Source organism: Euphorbia lathyris, chromosome 10 (assembly GCF_963576675.1).
Source record: "Euphorbia lathyris chromosome 10, ddEupLath1.1, whole genome shotgun sequence".
NCBI classification, from domain to species: domain Eukaryota; kingdom Viridiplantae; phylum Streptophyta; class Magnoliopsida; order Malpighiales; family Euphorbiaceae; genus Euphorbia; species Euphorbia lathyris.
In genome coordinates this window covers 15,142,775-15,165,564 of record NC_088919.1, presented here as the reverse complement: position 1 = coordinate 15,165,564, position 22,790 = coordinate 15,142,775, and the positions used below count along the sequence as shown (strand labels likewise).

Here is a 22,790-nt window from a genome sequence, read left to right as displayed (position 1 = left end):
CTTTCTCTTTCATTATTTCACCTCTTAGCTATTGTAGTTTTGTCCATTAGTAGAACTGTAATCGAGTAGATCTTTGACCTGTTCAGACTTGACTTATTAGAAAATTAATTAGTTTGAACTTAACATTATATTCGTGAGCTTCTTACGAGCAGTTCATTAATCCAGTTCATGAACTTCGATCGCGAACAACCCATTAATTATGTTGATTAATTATCTTGATTTAAAATTCTACGGTATTTATTTCTGTAAATTCTAGCGGTATAAGAGCAATTCTATGCATGGACTGATGAAACTGAAATTTAAGCTTGATGCAAAACTCTTCGTGGAGGGTATCCGGTTCAACCGAATAGATCTATTAGAATTTGGTTCTATTATTAATGACTATAGGATTATTCTTAAGGCTAACTGAGATTTTTCAGTTTCTTTTGTTCCTCGTTTAGCGAACAGAGTTGCTTACTACTGTATTATTATACACTCTCTATTTAATGCTAATCAGTATTGTGCTTTTTCTATTTCTAGTTGGCTTAATGTTGTAATTGCTAAGGATTTTCTCCTTAATAAAGCTATTTTGTTTTTTTTAAGAAAACAAAATTCCTCCTATATTCGTCACCCTTAATACTATTATTGGCACATCATACTAAATGACAAGCATACATTATCAGGAATGTACTAGGAAATGACAACGTTTTGATTGTTAGCAGTTTCATTTCTTTTCCCTAAAATTCCAACATCCCCTCTCATGTCGTAGTTGCCTATTAGCTAACAAGTCTTGAAGTTTGTATTATCTTAAATGGATAAAGTGGTGAAGCCAGAAATTTACGTCTTGGAGAACTGATTTTAATATTGCAGCAAGTGTGTGAGTCATACGTACGGATTTGGGGTAATTTTTTTAAATCAAACTAGACATATTTTTTTTAGCCTCCGACATCCTAAACTTCACCGTTTTTGTACGTTGGAGGCTAAAAAACTAAAAATGTTCAACTTAAAAGAAGAAAAATAAGAAATTAGAGATAGGTGGAGAAGATGGTGTATTTGATTTTTATTTTGGGATTTGTTTGTGATAATAAAATAATAAAGGGAGTTAATTTATAAAATAAATGAATATAAAGACAAAATTAACTCTTTTTCCTTTCATTTTTTACTTTTTTTTACACTGTTAGTCAATTTGGTCTATGTTTGCTAACAGGATGAACCTCAATAAGATACATATTTGCCAACTTTTAAACCACATAATTTATGTTTCAAAATGGTCTAAACCATAAGGTTTATTTTTGTACTTTCCTCTAAAAAATATAAAACTTTTATCTTTTCATTTATTATAAATTAAAATTTAATTCAAAAATTAAGTTATTTGACTTTCAAAAGTAAAAATTTGATTTAAAAAATCAGTTTAAAAGGATTAAGAAGATAAAGAAGGTATAGAAAATAATAAATTATGATAATATAGTCATGTAGAAAATAAAATTATAGATATAAAATATGGGTCCATAGATTAGAAAAGAAATCAAATACCCAAAATCCAATTTCCAACTTCTCCTAATCTTTTACTTATTATGGTGGGTGTTACAACTTGAATAATGAGAATAATATTTTAGAGATAAAAAGTTCTCCTTTATATTATATAAAAATTAGTCATTTTCATTTTATATAATTATTATTATTATTGAAATAATAAATGTATTCCTTATATTAGACCCTTATTTGTCTTAATACAAAAGATGCTTAATAGCTAATTTAGAATTCAAGTTTAAAATAATAATTTTTCTTGTAGTATATTACATATACTTCTACAATATTACATTAATTTAAACTAATACTATTAAATATAATCATTTAGATTAATTTATTTAATATCACATTTTTTTTGTTCATCTTAAGGTTTATTTTTATTTTTTTTTATAGTTTATCTAATTACTCGGTTCGACTCGTCAGACATAGTTTAGGTGGATTCTCTCCTAATTAAAGCTTTCTGCATATGCTAGAACTCAAACTTGAGATCTAGTTAGCCAACTTGATCTCAACATAAAGACCAAGTTTGTTCTATCATTCTCATTAAGTTAGCGCGTTTAGAGAGGAATATACGGAGAACTTAGTTCTTTAGAGAAATTACCCTCTATGACCATATGATATGTTTTACAACTTTATTCCACTCAATAACCGAAATATTTTTTATTTTTACTAAAATTGAAATTTAAAATATTATGAAATATTGATTTGTACTTAAATAAAAATATAAAATAACTGAATATGATATTGATTTGGACATAAATAAAAATATAAAATACCTGAATCAAAATTTTATTTCGATTATGAAGCATTGGGATCAGATTTTACATTTCATAGCTTAAGGGTAAATATGGACTTCCCTCATAAGAATTTGAGAAAATTTGGACTTTATCCTATAAAAAAAATTACTGATTCCGAAAATAACGAGTAAAATTTTACTTCTACTTTGTCTCCTCCATTGTAATTTCCAAAATTTAAAGCAATTGTTACATTTTCTCCTTCTGAACATTCTATCAATGGAATAAGGTATTATATATAGGATAATTTCAAATTTGTAGTTATCGTTTTTGGAGAATGATAGATTTACGTTATTTTAGTAAGATCAATTTTATATTTATTTAACAGAAAATTTGAATAAATTCATTTAGTGTTGTTTTAAATCTTTATTTAACACTGTTGTACTTGATTTTCAAAATACTAATTACGTTTAAAAATATTTATTGTATTACTAAAACAGTTATAAAAACATGTCATTATCTTAAAAATCGATAGAAACAAATTTTGTTATTGTACCTATATATATATATATAGAGGGTGGTCTTGAAGGTGATTTGCGAGGCAACTGCCTAGGGCCGGAAGATTTTAGGGTTCTCCTAGAATGATACTTCCGCTCAATGAATTCACGATACATGTATATATATATTTTTCCTTTCCACCAATTTTGTCCATGTAGTGGTATTTAAAACGATTTTCATTCGTCAGGAGTATTACTCCCGAAGTACTATAAAATTTCTCCTATCTAAGACTCATCAATTAAATGGTTCAAATTCTTATATAAACAGTAGGTAAAACAAATGGACCATAAGTATGTAAGTATAAACTAATCGCAAAAAAAAAAATTACATAAAATATTCATTATTATAAATGACATGATAAACCGCACGAAACAATTTGAATTTATCAAAAAAAAAATTATTTGGAACGTCTAGTGTGATAGTCAAATAACAATAAAGCCGGTTTATTCAAATTTTATATCAGCTGATATAAATAAAATTGATTCTGTTTGGAAACATTGGGATCAGATTTTACATTTCATAGCTTAAGGGTAAATATGGACTTCCCTCATAAGAATTTGAGAAAATTTGGACTTTATCCTATAAAAACAATTACTGATTTCGAAAATAACGACTAAAATTTTACTTCTATTTGGTCTCCTCCATTGTAATTTCCAAAATTTAAAGCAATTGTTACATTTTCTTCTTTAAATTCATATTTTTACACCTCTTTGAATTTCATGTGTTCTCGATTTCAGAATATAAGAAGTCCAAATTTATTATCTCGTCCAGTGTCTATAAAAGTTCAAAACGGGACATATATATGTATATATTATATAGTGTTGATTTTTGTGTTATATATAAAATGTACGATTTGGAGCTTCACATAGTTCATGTAAACCCTCAAGGAAATATAGCTGTTATTGGAATTTTATACAGCTATGGCCAACCTGATCCTTTCCTTTCCAAAGTACATTTCTTCTTTATTTAATTAATTATTATTTCATATACTTTAATTACACTATTCTATAGTATTTATTTATTTACTACTTTATATTATATTATATTATATTATATTATATTATATTATATGCAGTTGTTACCTTATATTAAATCAGTTACAAAAACGGAGACGGATCTGGGAATAATTAATCCAGGAATTATGGAATTTGGAACCAGAGAGTATTACAGATACAATGGTTATCTTTCATCACCTCCCTGCACTGAAGGGGTTATTTGGACAATCCTTAACAAGGTAATTAAATACTTCTAAAATTACACGTGACTTGTAAACACATTACATAAATCCAGTAAATTCTTAGATTAAAATCTACAATGTAAGCTTTACATGTATAATATAGTAAATTATGAGCTATCATATATTAGTCCTGGTCTAATTTAGTTTATGGACCTAAAACATTTATATACATATAATGACTATGAGCTTATTTATGTGTAGATACTCATTTATAATATACGAATTCTATGATGAGCAGAATAGGAATTACAATAATTAGAATTAGGTTTTCTCTATAAATAGAAGGTTATGGTCTCTAGGATATGAACATTCTAAATCTACAACCTTCCATAACAAGTATAGATGTGCTAGTTGCTTGTACCCCTAGAAGACCTATCGCCCTAAGACGTTTCAGATTCACTTCAATCTGATGCGTCTGAATTCAGGTAGTTTCTGCTTTAGATCTTGATGAATTAACATGCGTTTATGATTTTGTGGTTTGTGGATCTAATTCCAATAAGTAATGACAACAAAACTGATATAAAATAGTCGTCCTATAATATAGGTACATAGTAAAATTACATGTAATCTGAAAATACGATACTAATCACATTACATTAACACGATTATGTTAAATTTGTTTTGGGTTGTTAGGATTGGTTTATTTAACATTAATTAATCAGATAATTGATACGATATGAATACGATAATGATATAATTAAGAAGATTTCATTAATTATATAGTCTTAGGGATATTTGATAGACATGGTGTTTAACAGGTGGGGAGTGTCTCAGTGGATCAGGTTGAAGCTTTAAAGAATGCTGTTGATTCTGTCAGTATTTTTCATTTCTGTTTTATTTGCATTTCAACTATATTTAAATAGTATTAATTTCTCATTAATTATTAATTACTTATGATTGAATTTTGTTATTATATATTATAGGGTTTCCAAATGAATGCGAGGCCAATTCAACCATTGAATGGGAGGGGACTCTATTTATACAATCCATAGGACATTGGATATCTTCCATTCTTCTCTAATAATTATAATCATTTTATTTATACATTTATTAATTAACTTTATTCTCATTCTGTATGTGAAAGCCCATTGAATTTAGCGTGTATAACACTGGTTCATCTCACCATGTGTTTTAATTTTACAAATTAATACGATTGTGAGGATTTGAATCTTGATCTAAGAGGCTTTGATGCTATATCAAGTAACCAATTGATCCAAAGCTTAAGTTGATAGTTTTTATATAAAATCATTAGATGTGATATGGATGCGAAGAAACTGAACAAGAATAAAGGAGAAGTAATATTATTGATATAATTATTACATAAGAAAATAAAAGTTACTGGATAATTTTGAACCATGTAGCAACAAATAGAAAAGGAGAAGAAATTGTTGAGGCTTGCAGGAAACAATTTTCTTAAGATAGAATTTACCCGCTATGGACTAGTCGTCCTCTAAGATATAACAACACTTAATCGAACTCAACGCATCGAAAAGAGTTACCACCACAAATAAAGAGCAAGAAATGCAATTAAAATAACCCAACACAACCCAGGACCAGCAATTGAAGGAAAAATAAGCAGAAGATCCTCATTGAAAAGGTGCTTAAGCCTATTTAGTGGACAAACATATACAAAAGTAGGGTGCATATAAAAATCCGAAAAACCGGAAAATTAAACTGAAAATAAGGTTAATCGAAATCGATGGTCTAGTATACGGTTTTTTATTTTAAATATAATGGTTACGGTTACGTTTTCTGTATTCCAATCGACTACGATTAACCGAAACCGACCGAATCTCAATTAAATATTAAAAAATTATAAAAATGAATTTATTTATATGGGTAAACAATTATTTAGTCGCTATAGTTTTTCATAACTCATTAATCAATCAACTATTTAATTATAAGGTCTCTAAAATTTTTCGCTTTTAAGGGTTTAGTCCTATCAAATATTAATATCAAATGAGATGAAAATATGTAAATAACTCTCAGTTAATTTGTTACTGTCTCTCTACTTCCAGTTTATGCGGGTTTTTTTTCTTTGATGTTTCTGGATTTAGAAACAAGGATAAAATTTTATTACTTGTTTTCCAAAACTTTATAGCTAGAAGTTTTATTGGGGGCAATTTTACCTTTTTTTCCCGTTTAATTGTTCTTTAACGTATTTTTAGACGGAGATTTGATATAGGGACTAAACAATTTAACGGAATCAAAATTGAGAGATCATATGATTATTTTAAAAAATTCAGGAACTAATTAGTGTATTATGTAAAACCATAAGGGTTAAATAATTAGTGCATTAAGTAATATCACACGGACATAATGCACGTACATCTCCCTCTCCGCAATTAATCTCTTCAACTCGCCATTGACACGTCGTCTCCCTCATAATAAAAATTATAATTCTTTTATTATTTTTATTTTTATTTACTAATGGTTAGAAACCGAAATAAAAGGTTAACCGACCGAAATAATTGGTTAACCGAATTTAATGGACTAATGCATGGTTATTGTTTTTTAAAAAACCGATTAAATGGTTAACCGATCGAATTAATCTTAATGGACTGGTTAACCGACCACATGCATCCCTATATAAAAGTAGCCCGGAAAAAGAAGACGAGCAAACTTGCCTCCTAAACAATGAGAAATACAGTGAAAATATTGTCTATTCTTCTAAACATCGCAAATTTGAACTCTGCCAAAGTAATAGGAATTTAACCCATTCTTATTCTATTTTATACATATAGATATAAAAGAAATCAAATACCCAAATCCAATTTATAAACAGTTCTCCTTTATGTTATATAAAAAATAGTCATTTTCATTTTATAAACAGTTTAAGAAATATAATAATAATTATGATTATTAAAATAATAAATGTATTCCTTATTTGTCTTAATACAAAAGATGATTAAAGCTTTCTGAATATATGCTAGAACTTGAACTCGAGATCTAGTTAGCCAACTCGATCTCAACATAAAGATCAAGTTTGTTCTATCATTCCCATTAAGTTAGCGCGTTTAGAGAGGGATATACGGAAAACTTAGTTCTTTAGAGAAATTACCCTCTATAACCATATGATATGTTTACAACTTTATTCCACTCAATGACCGAAATATTTTTTATTTTTACTAAAATTGAAATTTAAAATATCATGAAATATTGATTTGTACCTAAATAAAAATATAAAATAACTGAATCAAAATTTTATTTCGATTATGAAAAGAATCCAATTTACGGTTTTAATTCATAATAATTTACCCACCAAGACCAAGGGGGAAGATAGATGAGTTCTCAGGATTTGTAACCATAAAAAAATACTTCCCCCTTTACACCCTAAGAAATACACATGTACAAGTGTTGCTGCGACCGACGAATGCCAATGCTATTAAAAAATCCTTCTTTCTTGCCCTTCCAATGCAGCAGCAGCAGCAACATCAACGGTAAAGAAATGTCAATCTGGTGCAGTTTTACGGCATGCAACAACAAAACTTTCACTCTCATAATGCTGCTATCAAATGTCGAGTTGATCAATGTCAACCATTCGTGCAGAATTCTCGATAAGTTTCTTCCGGCCATCCACCTAAAACAACAAGAGTACGACATAAGCCAAATCGAAACTGCAAAAGGAAATTTTGCTAAAAGTTAACATGATGTGAACATGTAAAGTTATCGAGAATTGTCGCCACTAGTCATTAATATTATGAGAACTTTATAAATTCACCAGCTATATGTAACCATGAAACTAGATAATAAGAAACACGCTTGATCCGCATACCTTAGCACCCATTAGGGAAGAAAAAACATTATGAGCCTCTGATGCATCCTCAACCACTAATTGCTTCAGCACCCTTCTTTCAGGGTCCATTGTTGTTTCCCATAGTTGTACAGACATCATTTCTCCCAACCCTAAAAATATTCAAAATATTCATAATTGTCAAATGCTCTTCACGTTCAAGGGTGTTTGTGTCATATGATCTATATTTTCCATTTGATTATATATGACATAAATACAACAAAACTAATATTCATGTCAGGCGGATTGTCTCTGTAAATCATGTCCACGTGTTACAAATTGACAACTCTAAAGACAACCTCCATTTATTTTTATTCCATCCATGTCCAAACAGAGAAGAATAATATCTTCTTCACATATTTACTCTTCCACTTTCTATACATATAACCCAATACAAAGTATAGCATACAAAAATTACACTGCAATGCCTCAAGCCAAAGGGTAAACATTTCAAAGAATAATATAAAAAGAAAAAAAAGTAGTTCAGATAAATATATTGAGTACCTATGAGAAACAACCAAGAGAGGTTTCAATAATGTGGTGAGAGGAATTTTGCTTTTTCTAAAAAAAAATAAAAATAAGGCAAAAGGCTGCTAATGAAATTCTATTTATTATTAAATAGAATTCACAGATTTTGAAGATGAGCACTGCATGCAGATCCATGCTATGCATTCATCTTAGGATAATGTCAGACATTCAGATACATCAGCAGAGCATTGTTATTTGGAATAGACAGTGCCAAGCTTTTCACAGTGCCAAATCCAACCTTGTAAAGAGGGGGAACACCAACACATATGCAACCTTCTTCGAATAAGCCTTTCTACAAGATAGAATTATCCATAATTATAATCCACAATCAATTTTTATTCGAAAATTCACAATTTTCTCAGTTATCTACCTGATATCTAAAGAAAAAGGTCAGCAGAAGAGTTCGGATGTGTGCACCATCAACATCAGCATCTGTTAATATGATGATCTTATGATACCGTAGAGCCTCTTTTTTGAAAATTTCTCCCTATAAAGAAGAATATTCTATGCCTTAAAAACAATTAGCAGCTAGAAGACTTATTGCCATTATTATTATGGGAAGCTAGGATCAAAGGGCAAAAGCAATGAGAGAAAAGAAAAGAAAACCTTCACTCCAAGTCCAAGGGCAAGTATAAGATTTTGAATTTCTTCATTCTTGTACATTGCAGCCTCATCTTTCCTTTCTATGTTCAGGGGGAGAATAGCCTGCAACAACATCTTGGAAATCAAGATTCTGTGGGCAGCAAGACTTTTATGAAATGGCAGATAGTGATCGGAAAAGCCAAGAAGAACATTTAAAAAAAATCTCGCAAATGGTACTTCTATAAAAAGAAGTCCACTAGGACATATAATATATTTTAAAGTTAACTGCGCAATCCAGAAGTTACACCACTAATACAGAAGATATTGCATGGTGAAAATACTAAAACTAAGACTATGGGCTTAAAAAAGGGGTACAAAATGCAGTCACACAGAGCTCATACATGAAACATGTCTTGGAACTTTAAGAGGTGCATTTACTTCAAGTCTTCAACAAAAGTAGATTCTATATTCCCTCCATAATTTCAACTTTATTGTCCATCAGAAGAGCAAAAGACATGTTCACCTCATAAGCACACAAAAGGCCTAAAATTGACATTTGAAAGATGTCCATTTTCTTCTACTTTTCTGAAAACAAGGGGTTTCAACATTTTTCTGGATTAAAAAAAAAAGGCTTCAGAAACCCGATTTACCCACATACTTAACTTTTCTTTAAAAAAAATAGTAGGAGCTTGGTTCTTTTTTCCTAGATGACAATGTGTTATCTGGTACTCTTCTATCTATTTCTTGGGGCAACTAGAAATCTTAGCATTTGTAAAGCAAAACTGCTTTGAGCACAAAACTATTTTAGCAATTCTTGAACACAATGAACGAGCTATCTCTATTCTTGTTTATTGGATAAGCTAGCATCTGCAGTTGCTTGCAGACCAAAACATATCAATTTGGCCCAATACCTGGAACCGCCTATCACGACCCTGTTTTGCACTTCCACCAGCGGAATCTCCCTCAACTATAAAAATTTCTGCAAGGATCAAATGATAAAGATCAAATATCTAGATTTCAATTAATAATGCCAGTCAAGTGAGCTAACTGTAATTCTGGACTTCTCTAGAAAAATCAAAATTCAATTAGGGGCAAAATATATTTTGCCTGCACAGGAAATTTCACATTGTAATGAAATAAAGAACCAACAAATGTCAACATTTAGTCAAAGTAACCATTGAAGAATTCACCATATAGAATGAATACCAACTTTGCATCACTTGAATTTGTCCAAGAGAGAGATTGGAGCTTCAGGATAACCAACCAACAAGAAAAATTTCATAAGCAAAGTAACAAACAAACCATAATGGTGAATGATCATCCAAATTACAACTACAAGGATAGCAAGTCATAATGTAATTTACTGTAACAACGAACAATCAGACTATAATACGATGTTTACTGCACAAAAAGTTTTCATATTGGACTTTCTTAGGTCCAACACAATCCCGAAAGAAACTTTGTACATTTCTTTGTAACAACATCTAATTTACATGCTACACTATCTCTAAGAATCATTTCCATTTCCAACTTTTTTCTTCGACTGTGGACAGAAACAAAGAAGGGAAAATTAGCAAAAACAACAGGGATATACAAATTAAGTTTCTATGTTGTCAGCATTGCACTGAAATTAAGGGATAAGGTCCAAATTTTCCCCTATTGTTTTGGGGAAGTGCAGATTTACCCCTAACATATGCAATGGTAAAATTATACCCCTGAAGTTTCCAGGTAAGGACAGTTTCACCCCTACCTAAAAGAAAAATTGAACGGACTTGTTTATTGTTATTTGAGCTTTTGTTTAATTGTCAAGTCAGACCTTCCAAACATCAATTATGTCTAAAACGTATAGCTAAAAATAACCTACCAAAATGTCAACCAAGTCTGTCACCTATAAGTTAATCACAAAAAAACTGCCTAAAATGTTTACTATGTTATTAACACATCTATAAAAGACCTGCCAAAACGCACGAAACTGCTTCAGTTTATCGATAAACTTGTTTGGAAGGTTCAATGTGGCAATCAAATAACAATCAAACCAGCCAGTTTAAAATTAGAGTTAGGTGGGGGTAAAATGGATCTTGCTTGGAAAAGACAGCTGTAAAATTTTACTATTTCGTTTGTTAGTGGTAAATCTTCACTTCCCCAAAAAAACGATATGGGCAAATTTGGACCTTATCCCATAAAAATAATAACAATAATCTCTGCTAATTAAGATTGTTATTTAGCTCCAGAGACACATTTTTGCATTCCTTACAAATTACAGTGTTACTAACAATAAAACTCACAGCCACAATTAATCAAGTCAAAAAGAATCAGACAAAACTGAAGATGTTCTTAAAGGTTGAGAAGTTCGTTTGAACACTTAACATAACAGCTAACCTAATAAAAACATAAGCATATTGGCTAATGAATGAAAATAAATTCATGTAGCAAACATCATTTAAAATTTAAACATTTTTAATTTCTGCTAGGCGTAGATAGCTTTCATAAGCAAAATGTAAATACAACAATAAAAACGTTATAGGCTATTAATTAATATTTGTATTTTATTTGTGTTATTTGGGTCTTTTGTGTGTCAATGGCTTCGTTTATTGTGCATGTGGGTTGAATTAAAAGTGTTGCTGCTTGATGACAGTTGTTGGCATTTGTGAACTAGTGGCCAGTTTCTGTATTGAATATTTATCTAATAGAATTTCTGGATTAGGGAATTAAGTCCCTTTTCACCAAAATAGTTTCACAGAACTGAGGTTCTGTCTAATAAACCTCAACTAACTAACAAGTGTCAGATATTAATATGAATTGGGCCTTTAACTATCAGCTTAAGCTTAGTTCATATCACAGACATTGGTTCATAACAAAAATTTAACATATAACACCAACCAGATTCTTCAGGATTTGAAGATGAGCAATCAGCTAGTTTTCCTGGGAGAGTTGATGTCCGCAAGACACTCTTTTGTCTCACCAACTCTCTTGCCCTCTTTGCTGCCAAAGCTGCCTAGATAAGACACACATACAATCAGGTCAAACTTTTTATCTAACTGTCAGGCAGCCTATGTGACAGAATTAGTCATACAATGGGAAGTGGAAAGAAACAAAATAATTAGAAGGGTACCTTGAGAGCATTTAGAGACTTTGAAAGGATTAAATCAAGAACTTCAGGATGCAATTTTAAATATTCAGTAAGAGACTCTTGCAAAGATTGATCCACCACTTTCCACACTTCTGGATTCCCTAACCTTGTCTTTCGATGAGCAATGAGAAAGCCAAGACGTATATTATTGGAAATGAAGAAAAGGCAAAAATTGCAAAATGAGAGTTGGCTCGAGCATAATTAGTACTATGGGAATTTGAGAGTAACCAAACATTACCTTAGTTTGACCTTCAAATTATGGACTAGGAACTTTAACTGATATGATTGCTGTTAAACCCTCCCTTACATGCTCACCACTTAAATTAATATATTTATCCTGAAAGAGCAAATGATTCAGAACAACTAAAGCTATTTGAATAAGTAATCCGCGGATAAATAACATTTAAAATTGCTTTTGATCAACCACAAAATTGTTTTGCCTGATATGTAGTGTCTCTCTAACTAGTCCCAAGACTTTGGATCTTATACAATTATATTAGCCTTTTGTGTTATTCTCAAATAATATAGTGCATGTATAAAATTTATTAATTCAATAAACAAATGTAAACTCAAAAGAAGGAATAAGAGAAGAAAAAGTGGATATAGTGGAGATGGTGAGGCAGAAGATAGGAAATCATATTATATGTAAACAAGCTATTTGTTGTGCTGAAGTGATCAAATGAGAGCACACATTCGGCATGCATATCAACTTTAAATAAATAATATCCCATGATTAGTAAGAACTAAAATTAGAAGTCCTTGGCCACAAAGGACTCTAGCGACACATTCAAATTGAACAGAAATACACTGAGAATTTTGCTAAAATGAACACACCTTCATGATCTTTGACTTTTTCCCAAGGTTATTGAGAATTCTGGTTAATGATGCTTTGAAACCATCTATATGAGTGCCACCATCAATAGTACGTATGCTATTGGCATATCCCAGTATTGTATCTGAAAATGCATGAGAAGACCTAGTAAAGAATGAATGAACAAACTGTCACAAATTAAAGGGCCATCAAGATCTGGAACAATTCCATATAATATTTTAGACACAACAATGTGTGGTGCAAAAATTTATACATAAGTTGCAACATGAACTAGTACAAAGTTAGTTACCATTGTAGAGCCACATCAACTGTAACCCCCTCTATTTCTTTGCTGAAACACACAACATCATGAAGCGGGTCCTGGACAAAATAAGTTATTTTTCATTCAATTATTACTAGAACCCAAGAAAATTAAATATATACATATATATATGCAGGACAAATAAAGATGCTGTTAAATACGAGCTACATATCTACAAAGATCAAGCTCGTAGTTGAGATCTCTAATAATTGTTTTAAATACATCCAAGAAATATTCTTTTTTAATAAAAATAGGAATTCAAGTGTTCAGTGATCGCTACGCTTGATTGGGCTAGGAACCTGAGAAAGGGAGGACAACCGATCTGCAATATCCCCCTCCAACACATGCCTCACATGAAAATCCATTGGAATGAAGCGTGCATAAAAACAGATATTCCTCGTACTAAAAAAGAATTCCATTAAAAACAATGACAGTCTAGGATCTGAACTCTAGACCTTTTGTCCAAGACACTTTGACAGCATTTCATTAAATCATTGAGCTCAAACCTGTAAAAGTTACAATTGCCTACTTGATCGGAATTTGTGGGGATAAAGCCCTTTAAGCTCAGGTGAAATAGCATAACCTTTCAAGAGTTATAATAAACCCAAATGTAGTTATCAGTATGAATAATCAGGTAGACTTTCGTCAAGAAAAAATAATCAAATCAAATTTTACAACTTATCATCCTGATATATTGTAAAAACTTATCAGTCCGTGAGCTTTGGAGCTTGGAAACCTTTACATACGATGCACATGCAGATATCTAATCAGTGCACAAAATCCTAACTGTATAATATTTAAACAACTCCTCTCATGGTCTAATTGCCAAACAGAGATTCTAATTGACAAAGGAAGATCTAACTCTGAAGATAATAATACATTCTCCAAGAATCAATCATAGCACAACAAGGCAGTCAAGGAAAACTAGATCTACGATATATTTTATCACATCCTTGTTGCCAAACATTTTCCATCTTAGGAATTGCCATTTTATTAGGCATATTCAGGAAGTCTTGGATTCAATCAGAGAAATGTGAGAATTAAGTCTTTGACAAACCCATATAACTAGCCATTTTCTTATTTTCTAAGAAAGTGGACTGTGAGATTTGATTTGGTTTAAACTTAAAGTCTAGACTTACTATAAAATGAACACCAATATTTTGATTTGGTTCGAAACCAAATAGATATTTTAGCACTCTGTCTGGCCGGTCTAGAACCTAGGCCCATAGTTATTTAAGGCGCAAGGGGGTCCTATAACCTAGGCGCAGTCACGCGCCTGAGAGACACAAGGCGCACTATATATATATATATATATATATATATATATATATATACATATATGGCAACAATTAACATTTCTAAAATACAATAAATAGTCAAATAAAAACAACCTTAATCATAAAATGCACGAAACAAATTTCAAATTAACTAGTAACTCTTCCATGATTATAATTCCAAATAAAATTCTTAATTTAAGAACTCTGACTTGCAGCAGAGCTTCCTCACAGTCAAAAAAAAAAAAGCACAGTGGAATTGTGGAATATTCAATACTGTATGATATGTATCGGTTCAGATCTTAATCTTCTTTCCTTTGCGTCATGTTTGCCTTGCTATCTTGATTTTCGTTCTTTTTTCTATTTATTTATTTCTTATTCTATTTGTTTTTCATTTTGTGTACATAAATAAAAATTGATTTCATGAGTTCAAAATCTGCACTAAGAAGCAGCTAATTAACCACTAGGCTAGTAACAGCATGAGAAAGGTTCAAATTTGAGGAAATAAGAAGAAAAAAAAAAGGAAATATCTTTACCATGAGTTTGTTGAACTTCTCTTGTCTTTCACGGTCATCAAATAGCGGAGTATCCCACCGATTACCAGACTGTTGTATTAAGGACAAAGAAATACATCATTACTTTAGGAGGCAGCAATGTAAATGACATAGATTGAAAAAGCAAACTCATATGTGAAGAAGCAATACGTACCTCTTGAGAAGTTGTGCTCTTTTTGTTCCCCCAGAGCAGCTTTTTCTTTTGTTCCGTTGACATAAAACCCACCCCAGTAAGATTCTTGTTAACTGCATTATCTAATTTGAGTACATGTTCAATAATTTTCTAATTTTCACGTGAACATCCATATCCTCTAACACTAATTTCTCTCCCATAACAGATGCAAGAGGCCAGCTCAAAACAGTAATGACAAGATTTCATATTAAATTCTATCTGGCTAGTCAGCTCAACATGAATTGAATCTTGTACACTACCCCTAGATGAGTTCAAAGAACAGTTTGATTTCCAACATATAGGTTTCTCTAGAGTAACACAACTGAGAATCTTCAGGAGCATTGTACGTGAGTCTTCCTACTGCTTCATGCTTCAGAAAATTCGAGAGAAAATCCTAATTTTAAGCATATTCTCTATAGAAGCTCTTCAAATACAAGTTGCAGACTTTCTCCGACTACATTCTGAGTGCGAATCTCTTTGAACTGGAGATACTGTTAATCATATATCTCTATAATGTTTTGGTTCAACGTACTCAAGAAGACGAGAACTAAATAAAACTATAAAAAAAGATAAATAGTTAAAATGCAATCAATCACCATTTTCATAAAAAAAAAACAAATTTCCCTCATGTCCTCTTGCTTTGCTACCATATAGATTACAAAAATGATACCCTAAATTTTTATACAAGACATGATTGGAGTAACGAGCCTTGATTCAAAGTTTTCAACAAGTCCTATAAAGCATTCACCATCTAAAGAAACTCCAAGAGCTGTTATAGGAAAAGTAGTCCTTCCAACAATATGGACAAACAGATGCTTTTATTAATGAAAAACAGTAATTTGAAAAGCTAGAGTACAAAATCGAGCTAAGCTATGCTAAACGTTGAATAAAAGAGATCCAACGAACAACTATCTAATCACTAAGTAAAATAACACAATCAGCCACTACATCGGACATATAAGAAAGACGCGAGAAAGGATGTAAGATTGCTTGAACTAAAGTGAGGAAATCCGAGAGAACTGCTGTAGACACCGAGTCGGAGGACCTGTGACGAAAACCTGAAACAAGGCGGTCGAAGCGATTGATTCCAGAAGTTTTGAAAAATATATAAAGAATAATAAGCTGAGGAAAATTAACGGCACGGCGCGGGCACACAACGGCATCCCGCACGCGGACGACGATAGTCGAACGCCCGCTTGACGGCTCGAGACGTGCGCGCGGCGTCCGTCGGACGCACCGCGACTGGCACGCTCTCGACGCCCGAGCAATGCCTGGGACCGCTGGCGGTGCGCGCCCTCGTGGGCCGTTGAGCATACGTGCCTGGCAGCGCGAGGCGCGCGTTCGGCGGCCGCGACGTGCCAGCGTCTAGCTGCGCGGAACGCGCGCTCGGCGGCCACGGAGTGCACGCGTCCGACGGCGCGGGGCACGCCCCGAGGGTCGCCGGGCGGGCACCCAACCACGTCGGGCGAACGCCCAACGCGTCGGGCGGACGCCCGACGAGGGTTGGGCGATCGCCCAACGAAAACCCATTAAGCAATGGCCCACATCTTGAAATACACCCACCGATAGATAGATAATTTGTGAGTGGTGATGGTTTCTCTGTGTCTGCAGCATCAGAGATCAATGATATTCTCTCAAGAATGTGTTCTAATCTAATCTGCAAGATAGAGATATAAGATAATATCAAACACCCGAAGAAAGAAATTTTCGCATCTGTTTGAAAGTGAAGTGCGCTTGTTTAGTAGCACTTTTTGATTTACCTTCAACTCATAAGCATCTACAACATAGTTAGTGTCAGTTCCTTCAAAAAATCCTGTCATAAAATTATTATCCTGACAGAGTTTTATAGCATCTGTTCTCAGCATTTCGTTCCACTGTTCCAATTTTTTATTTGATACTGTATCAACCTGAGCAGAACAATAACAATTCAAATTGTGCAAATGTACGTGTTTATGGAATATCATGCATAATTTGCTCAATGCTACTCACAATTAAAAGCACTGCTATATAACTAGTGAATTATTATTATTTTTAATAATATGGTTTAACATATAGGATAAAATCCATAGAAACACCTTATTGTACAGACCTTGGCACATTTATGGATGTGGCGAAGCTTCGTCGTCGTCAGATGGATGTCACCCGCCTTGGACAACTTCCCTGACCAGCATTCTTTAGACATGGGAGAACGGGAGTCCGAGCTTTCTTTATTTCCAGAAGATGAAGACCTTGGTACTGTTCTCGGCAATTCTGAATCACTAAAATCTAGATGATTATCATTCAGGAACCGATCTTTACCAGGTGGAGAAGGACAATGAAGACCCCCATTTAAAGCTGTGTCAGGAACCATGATATCCTCTTTGTCAGAGTCTCCAGAAGTTTTACTTGAAATGTTCATAAATGCCCGCAACAAGTTATCTAGCTTCTGATGAAGTGTTAAAAGAAAAATATGGAAGCTTTGAAGATCCCTAAGAGCAGCGCGGAACCCATTACGAAAATGATGAACAACAACAAACAACAACAACAAAGCCTTAGTCCCGAAATGATTCGGGGTCGGCTAACATGAACCATCATATAAAACCGTGAAAATCAAGTCGTGTCAGCGACACAGATTCGCTCCCTCCACTCCGTCCTATCCACTACCATATTTTCCTCAATTCCCAATAAACTCATATCACTCTCGATCACCCTCCTCCAAGTTTGCTTAGGTCTTCCCCTACCCCTCACCACTACATCCCTTTGCCACTCTTCGGTTCTCCTAACCGGCGCATCAAGCGCTCTACGTCTCACATGGCCAAACCACCTTAGTCGGTTTTCTCTCATTTTATTCTCAATGATGAACGACTGAAGTAATTTCTGTTCCTCGTACACCATTTATATTGGCATCTTCTAAAGGAGGGGATCCTAATCTCCCTCCTGTTATGTCATATAACAAATTAGAGGAATAACCATAATTGTTAAGAAGTAACTCGACCAATTTAGGGTAATTTGCATGGTCATTTGTACGTTTTCCAGAAGGAGGTCGGTGAGGAACACCAGAATCAATGGCTACAATTTGAAAGTTGAGGAGTTCAGAGAGGATTGAGTCGTTTGCAGTGATCATTTTATCAGCCAACAACAAATTGTTTGGATTTCCACGCCATCCGAGTTGCCGGCAAGACAATCTATCTTCATTTCTGATGACAAGGTCCAACAACAAGACCCTGCCAAGAGCTGCCGCAGTTTTCTCTGCAGTTTCACGTTTGAACGCATTTGAGCTTTCCAATAAAGGAGATCCATGAATATAACTGCAAAAGCCAGAAAGTTATGTCCATTAGGGAGAGGGTTTATACCCTGGATATAGATCAAGGGAACTGGAACAGAATCTGCATGCAATAACAATTTCAATTCCTAGAATTACTAGGGAGTGTCTCAAAAGAGCTGTCCTAAGGTTCTAAATATGCTTCTTTTCTTTAATGAAGGCATAGAGTAAGTCGAAGCTTGACCAGCTCATTCCAGTCTAATTTAACTAGAAGAAATTTTACAATTCACAAACTAGGTTTTGATTTCACCTCATCAGAAGAAGGCACCGGCTAAGATCAAGAGCTTCCAGAAGTTCTGAACAAGTAACTTCACCAATTTTATCTCCCTCGGAAGTTGATGTAGCTCTTGCTCTTTCTGCAGCCTCCTTAATCTGGAGCCACTCTGAACTGCAATTATGAATTACTCTAGCCTGCAACGCTCCATCAAAATCACTATAATTAAGAAAATGGAAGAATGCAAGCACGAAATCTTGTTTAAGTGATGGTTGCAAATGATGAGACTACCAAGGTACAGCAATATCACCTGTGGAGTTTGGACTCCTAACCACTTAGCAAATTCAAAGCCAAGACGTTCAGATTGTGTTGCCATCCTTGAAGATGAAAATTTGATAACAGCTGCTGCATCTTTAGAAATAGAGGCATTGTCTCTAGACTGATTGAATATTGCAAAGAAGAGAACTCCCCCAGAATTTACAGTTACCTAATTGCACATAACAGAAAAATATTTGACATAGTCAGATGAAGAAACAAAGATGTATTATTATGTTCTTTAAATATTTGACATAGTCAGATGAAGAAACAAACATAGTTGAAGTTCATTGATCTATACAAAATGCATGTGCTTTTTTTTTTTTCCTATGACCTTGAGTGCACGTGCTTTATTCATTTCATCCTCAGAATGTCCAATGCTACTACTATGGTGAAGTGAAGATAGCATGTCCCAGGAAAAAGATTTGGATTCGATGTCCAAAACCACAGCTCTGCCAAGCCTATCTAACAAATTAATCACAGGAGGTGGATCACTCCTTGCACCAACAATTGGTTCTACTACCCTGGGGTGACAATTTTAGCAACAACCATGTAAGGAGTTGTATACCTAGTTGACTCTAATGCATAGGTAAGTTATCAACTATATTGCACGGACACGGATACTGACATGGGAAACTTTATTTCTAAAACATAACCTTCCTAAACAACTAGCCTAGAAACGAAAATGGACACGGACACAGACACACACAGAAAGACAGAAACCCTAGTGATTAGAAGCGTCCGTACAACATAGGTTATCATTGATATCTTAGGATGGTAAGTAATTCAGTGGATTACCTCTCGGCTTCTCTACCCTGAGGCGAAAGAGTTGTGGTTTCCTGAGGCGAAAGAGCCGTTGTGGTTTCCTGAGCCATTGTGGTTTCATGAGGCGAAAGAGTCGTTGTGGTTTCATGAGGCGAAAGAGTCGTTGTGGTTTCCTGAGGCGTTGATATCAAAAGAGCCGTTGTGGTTTCCTGAGGCGAAAGAGCCGTTGTGGTTTCCTGAGGCGAAAGAGCCGTTGTGGTTTCCTGAGGCGAAAGAGCCGTTGTGGTTTCCTGAGGGGGAAGGTCGAAGAGAGGGAGGGCGGAAGAGCAGAAAAGCAGCGACATTATAGTTCAGATCAGTGGCGGAGCCAGGACTCTAAGCTCGAGGAGGCTTAACCATGTAAGAAAAAGAAAATTCAATGGTACTTAAACATATTCATAAATCAATTCAATTCAATATCACATTCAATTCAATTTAATCCTAAATTCAATTGAACCATCAAAATATCCAATTCAATTCAATCCTAAACTCAATTCAATTCAATTGAACCCTAAAAAAATCACATCCAATTCAGTCAATTTCAATCAATTCAATAAATGAAAACCCCTAAAATTAAAACCCTAACTATCACATTATCAATTTCAATTCAATTCAATATCACATTCAATACAATTCAATCCTAAATTCAATTGAACCCTCAAAATATCCAATTCAATTCAATTCAATTCTAAACTAAATTCAATTCAGTCCTAAATTCAATTGAACCCTAAAAAATCAGATTCAATTCAGTCAATTTCAATCAATTCAATAAATTAAAACCCCTAAAATTAAAACCCTAACTATCACATTATCAATTTCAATTCAATTCAATATGACATTCAATTGAATTCAATCCTAAATTCAATTGAAAACCCTCAAAATATCCAATTCAATTCAATCCTAAACTCAATTCAATTCAGTCCTAAATTCAATTGAACCCTAAAAAAATCACATTCAATTCAGTCAATTTCAATCAATTCAATAAACGAAAACCCCTAAAATTAAAACCCTAACTATCACAGTATCAATTTCAATTCAATTTAGTCAAAAACCCTAAAATCAAAATCCCATTAAAACCCTAAAATTAAAACCTTAAGTTAAAAACTCACCTCTATATCTCTCTTCCCCAAATTCCGGCGGAGGAGATGAACGGCGTCGGCAGAAGCAGCAAATGAACGGCCGCCGGCAGCAGCAGGAATGTTGAATGGCGGCAGCAGCTCCTCTCCTTCCTTTCCCGCGGATTCGCGATGTTGATAGAACAGGAGTAAATAACAAATGATGTGTAATATATAAAGGCTTAATACAGGTTTTAAATGAAGGGTACAGAAGTCATTTCCACAATTTTTAAATGCCCCCAATACTACTAAAACCACGTCGTTTTAGCTGTATCCTTGTTTTTAAGTAAATTTAAGGGGTTAATAAGTGAATTTAAGAATGTTGAGAGGGGCAATAGGTTACTTTAAGATTTTTTAAAAAGGCAATACTAAAAAAACAAAGTCTAATTCTAAAAAAAAATGATATGGTAAAAAGCATTTTGTCAGAATTTTTTATTTTATTTTATTCAAACTTGACTTGTTAGAAAATTAATGAGTTTGAACTTAACATTATATTTGTGAGCTTCTCACGAGCAGTTCATTAATCCAGTTCATGAACTTCGCTTGCGAACAACCCATTAATTATGTTAATTAATTATCTTGATTTAAAATTCTACGGTATTTATTTCTGTAAATTCTAGCGGTATAAGAGCAATTCTGTGCATGGATGGAAGAAGATCTCTAGGCATTTTTAGCACGGTCTTTGGAGAAATCACGATCCAAAGCTAGTGGAAGCACTGACACTGCGGAAAAGCCTAAACAAGGTGGTAGACCAAGGACTGCTGAAACTGAAATTTAAGCTTGATGCAAAACTCTTCGTGGAGGGTATTCGGTCCAACCGAACATATCTAATAGAATTTGGTTCTATTATTAATGACTATAAGATTATTCTTAAGGATAACTGAGATTTTTTAGTCTCTTTTATTCCTCGTTTAGCGAACAGAGTTGCTTACTACTGTATTATTATACACTCTCTATCTAATGCTAATCAATATTTTGCTTTTTCTATTTCTAGTTGGCTTAATGTTGTAATTGCTAAGGATTTTCTCCTTAATAAAGCTATTCTGTTTTTTTTAAGAAAACAAAATTCCTCCTATATTCGTCACCCTTAATACTATTATTGGCACATCATACTAAATGACAAGCATACATTATCGGAAATGTACTAGGAAATGACGACGTTTTGATTGTTAGTAGTTTCATTTCTTTTCCCTAAAATTCCAACATCCCCTCTCATGTCGTAGTTGCCTAGTAGCTAACAAGTCTTGAAGTTTGTATTATCTTAAATAGATAAAGTGGTGAAGCCAGAAATTTACGTCTTGGAGAACTGATTTTAATATTGCAGCAAGTGTGTGAGTCATACTTACGGATTTGGGGTAATTTTTTTAAATCAAACTAGACATATTTTTTTAGCCTCCGACATCCTAAACTTCAACGTTTTTGTACGTTGGAGGCTAAAAAACTAAAAATGTTGAACTTAAAAGAAGAAAAATAAGAAATTAGAGATAGGTGGAGAAGATGGTGTATTTGATTTTTATTTTGGGATTTGTTTGTGATAATAAAATAATAAAGGGGGTTAATTTATAAAATAAATAAATATAAAGACAAAATTAATTCTTTTTCCTTTCATTTTTTACTTTTTTTTACACTGTTAGTCAATTTGGTCTATGTTTGTTAACAGGATGAACCTCAATAAGATACATGTTTGCCAACTTTTAAACCACATAATTTATGTTTGAAAATGGTCTAAACCATAAGGTTTATTTTTGTACTTTTCTCTAAAAATTATACAACTTTTATCTTTTCATTTATTATAAATTAAAATTTAATTCAAAAATTAAGTTATTTGACTTTCAAA

At 33.1% G+C, this 22,790-nt stretch overlaps 2 protein-coding genes across 4 annotated transcripts; both read right to left on the bottom strand.

Annotated features, from left to right (window-relative positions):
• Positions 1-7,230: 7,230 nt before the first annotated feature.
• On the bottom strand, positions 7,231-17,897 carry LOC136209416 (DNA gyrase subunit B, chloroplastic/mitochondrial-like). Of its 3 annotated transcripts, XM_066000878.1 has the most exons (14): positions 17,294-17,436; positions 15,187-15,278; positions 15,015-15,083; positions 13,193-13,263; positions 12,906-13,047; positions 12,310-12,408; positions 12,054-12,182; positions 11,822-11,936; positions 9,853-9,920; positions 8,966-9,064; positions 8,730-8,846; positions 8,598-8,651; positions 7,814-7,944; positions 7,231-7,618 (listed from the first exon to the last, which is right to left on the bottom strand). In XM_066000878.1, exons 1-6 carry the CDS (start codon positions 17,301-17,303, stop codon positions 12,328-12,330), a joined length of 465 nt encoding a protein of 154 aa, XP_065856950.1. In that variant the 5' UTR covers positions 17,304-17,436; the 3' UTR covers positions 7,231-7,618; positions 7,814-7,944; positions 8,598-8,651; positions 8,730-8,846; positions 8,966-9,064; positions 9,853-9,920; positions 11,822-11,936; positions 12,054-12,182; positions 12,310-12,327. The 3 variants fall into 3 exon arrangements, with proteins under 3 accessions (XP_065856950.1, XP_065856949.1, XP_065856948.1); XM_066000877.1 differs by lacking the exons at positions 7,231-7,618; positions 7,814-7,944; positions 8,598-8,651; ... (8 more) ...; positions 15,015-15,083; positions 15,187-15,278 and adding exons at positions 16,006-16,262; positions 16,768-16,861; positions 16,965-17,111 and having other exon boundaries at positions 17,294-17,872; XM_066000876.1 differs by lacking the exons at positions 7,231-7,618; positions 7,814-7,944; positions 8,598-8,651; ... (8 more) ...; positions 15,015-15,083; positions 15,187-15,278 and adding exons at positions 16,006-16,861; positions 16,965-17,111 and having other exon boundaries at positions 17,294-17,897.
• Position 17,898: 1 nt separating this feature from the next.
• Positions 17,899-22,169, bottom strand: LOC136208026 (dual specificity protein phosphatase PHS1-like). Its single transcript, XM_065998871.1, has 5 exons — positions 22,099-22,169; positions 20,948-21,134; positions 19,030-19,206; positions 18,756-18,916; positions 17,899-18,491 (listed from the first exon to the last, which is right to left on the bottom strand). Exons 1-5 carry the CDS (start codon positions 22,167-22,169, stop codon positions 18,035-18,037), a joined length of 1,053 nt encoding a protein of 350 aa, XP_065854943.1. The 3' UTR covers positions 17,899-18,034.
• Between the last annotated feature and the right edge of the window lie 621 nt (positions 22,170-22,790).

Bases quoted from the DNA above. Each gene is read 5' to 3' on its own strand.
- LOC136209416 (XM_066000876.1), bottom strand. From the start codon at position 17,602: ATGAACATTTCAAGTAAAACTTCTGGAGACTCTGACAAAGAGGATATC. The intron at 17,112-17,293 runs GTCTGTACAATA...TGTTCTGCTCAG, and splicing joins ACATCCATAAATGTGCCAAG to GTTGATACAGTATCAAATAA. The intron at 16,862-16,964 runs GTAAATCAAAAA...TCTATCTTGCAG, and splicing joins TAGATGCTTATGAGTTGAAG to ATTAGATTAGAACACATTCT.
- LOC136208026 (XM_065998871.1), bottom strand. From the start codon at position 22,169: ATGAGAGGGGATGTTGGAATTTTAGGGAAAAGAAATGAAACTACTAAC. The intron at 21,135-22,098 runs GTACATTTCCGA...ACCTGTATTAAG, and splicing joins CAAAACGTCGTCATTTCCTA to CCTTTATATATTACACATCA. The intron at 19,207-20,947 runs GTGAGTTTTTAA...ATGTGCAATTAG, and splicing joins TGGGGAAGAGAGATATAGAG to GTAACTGTAAATTCTGGGGG.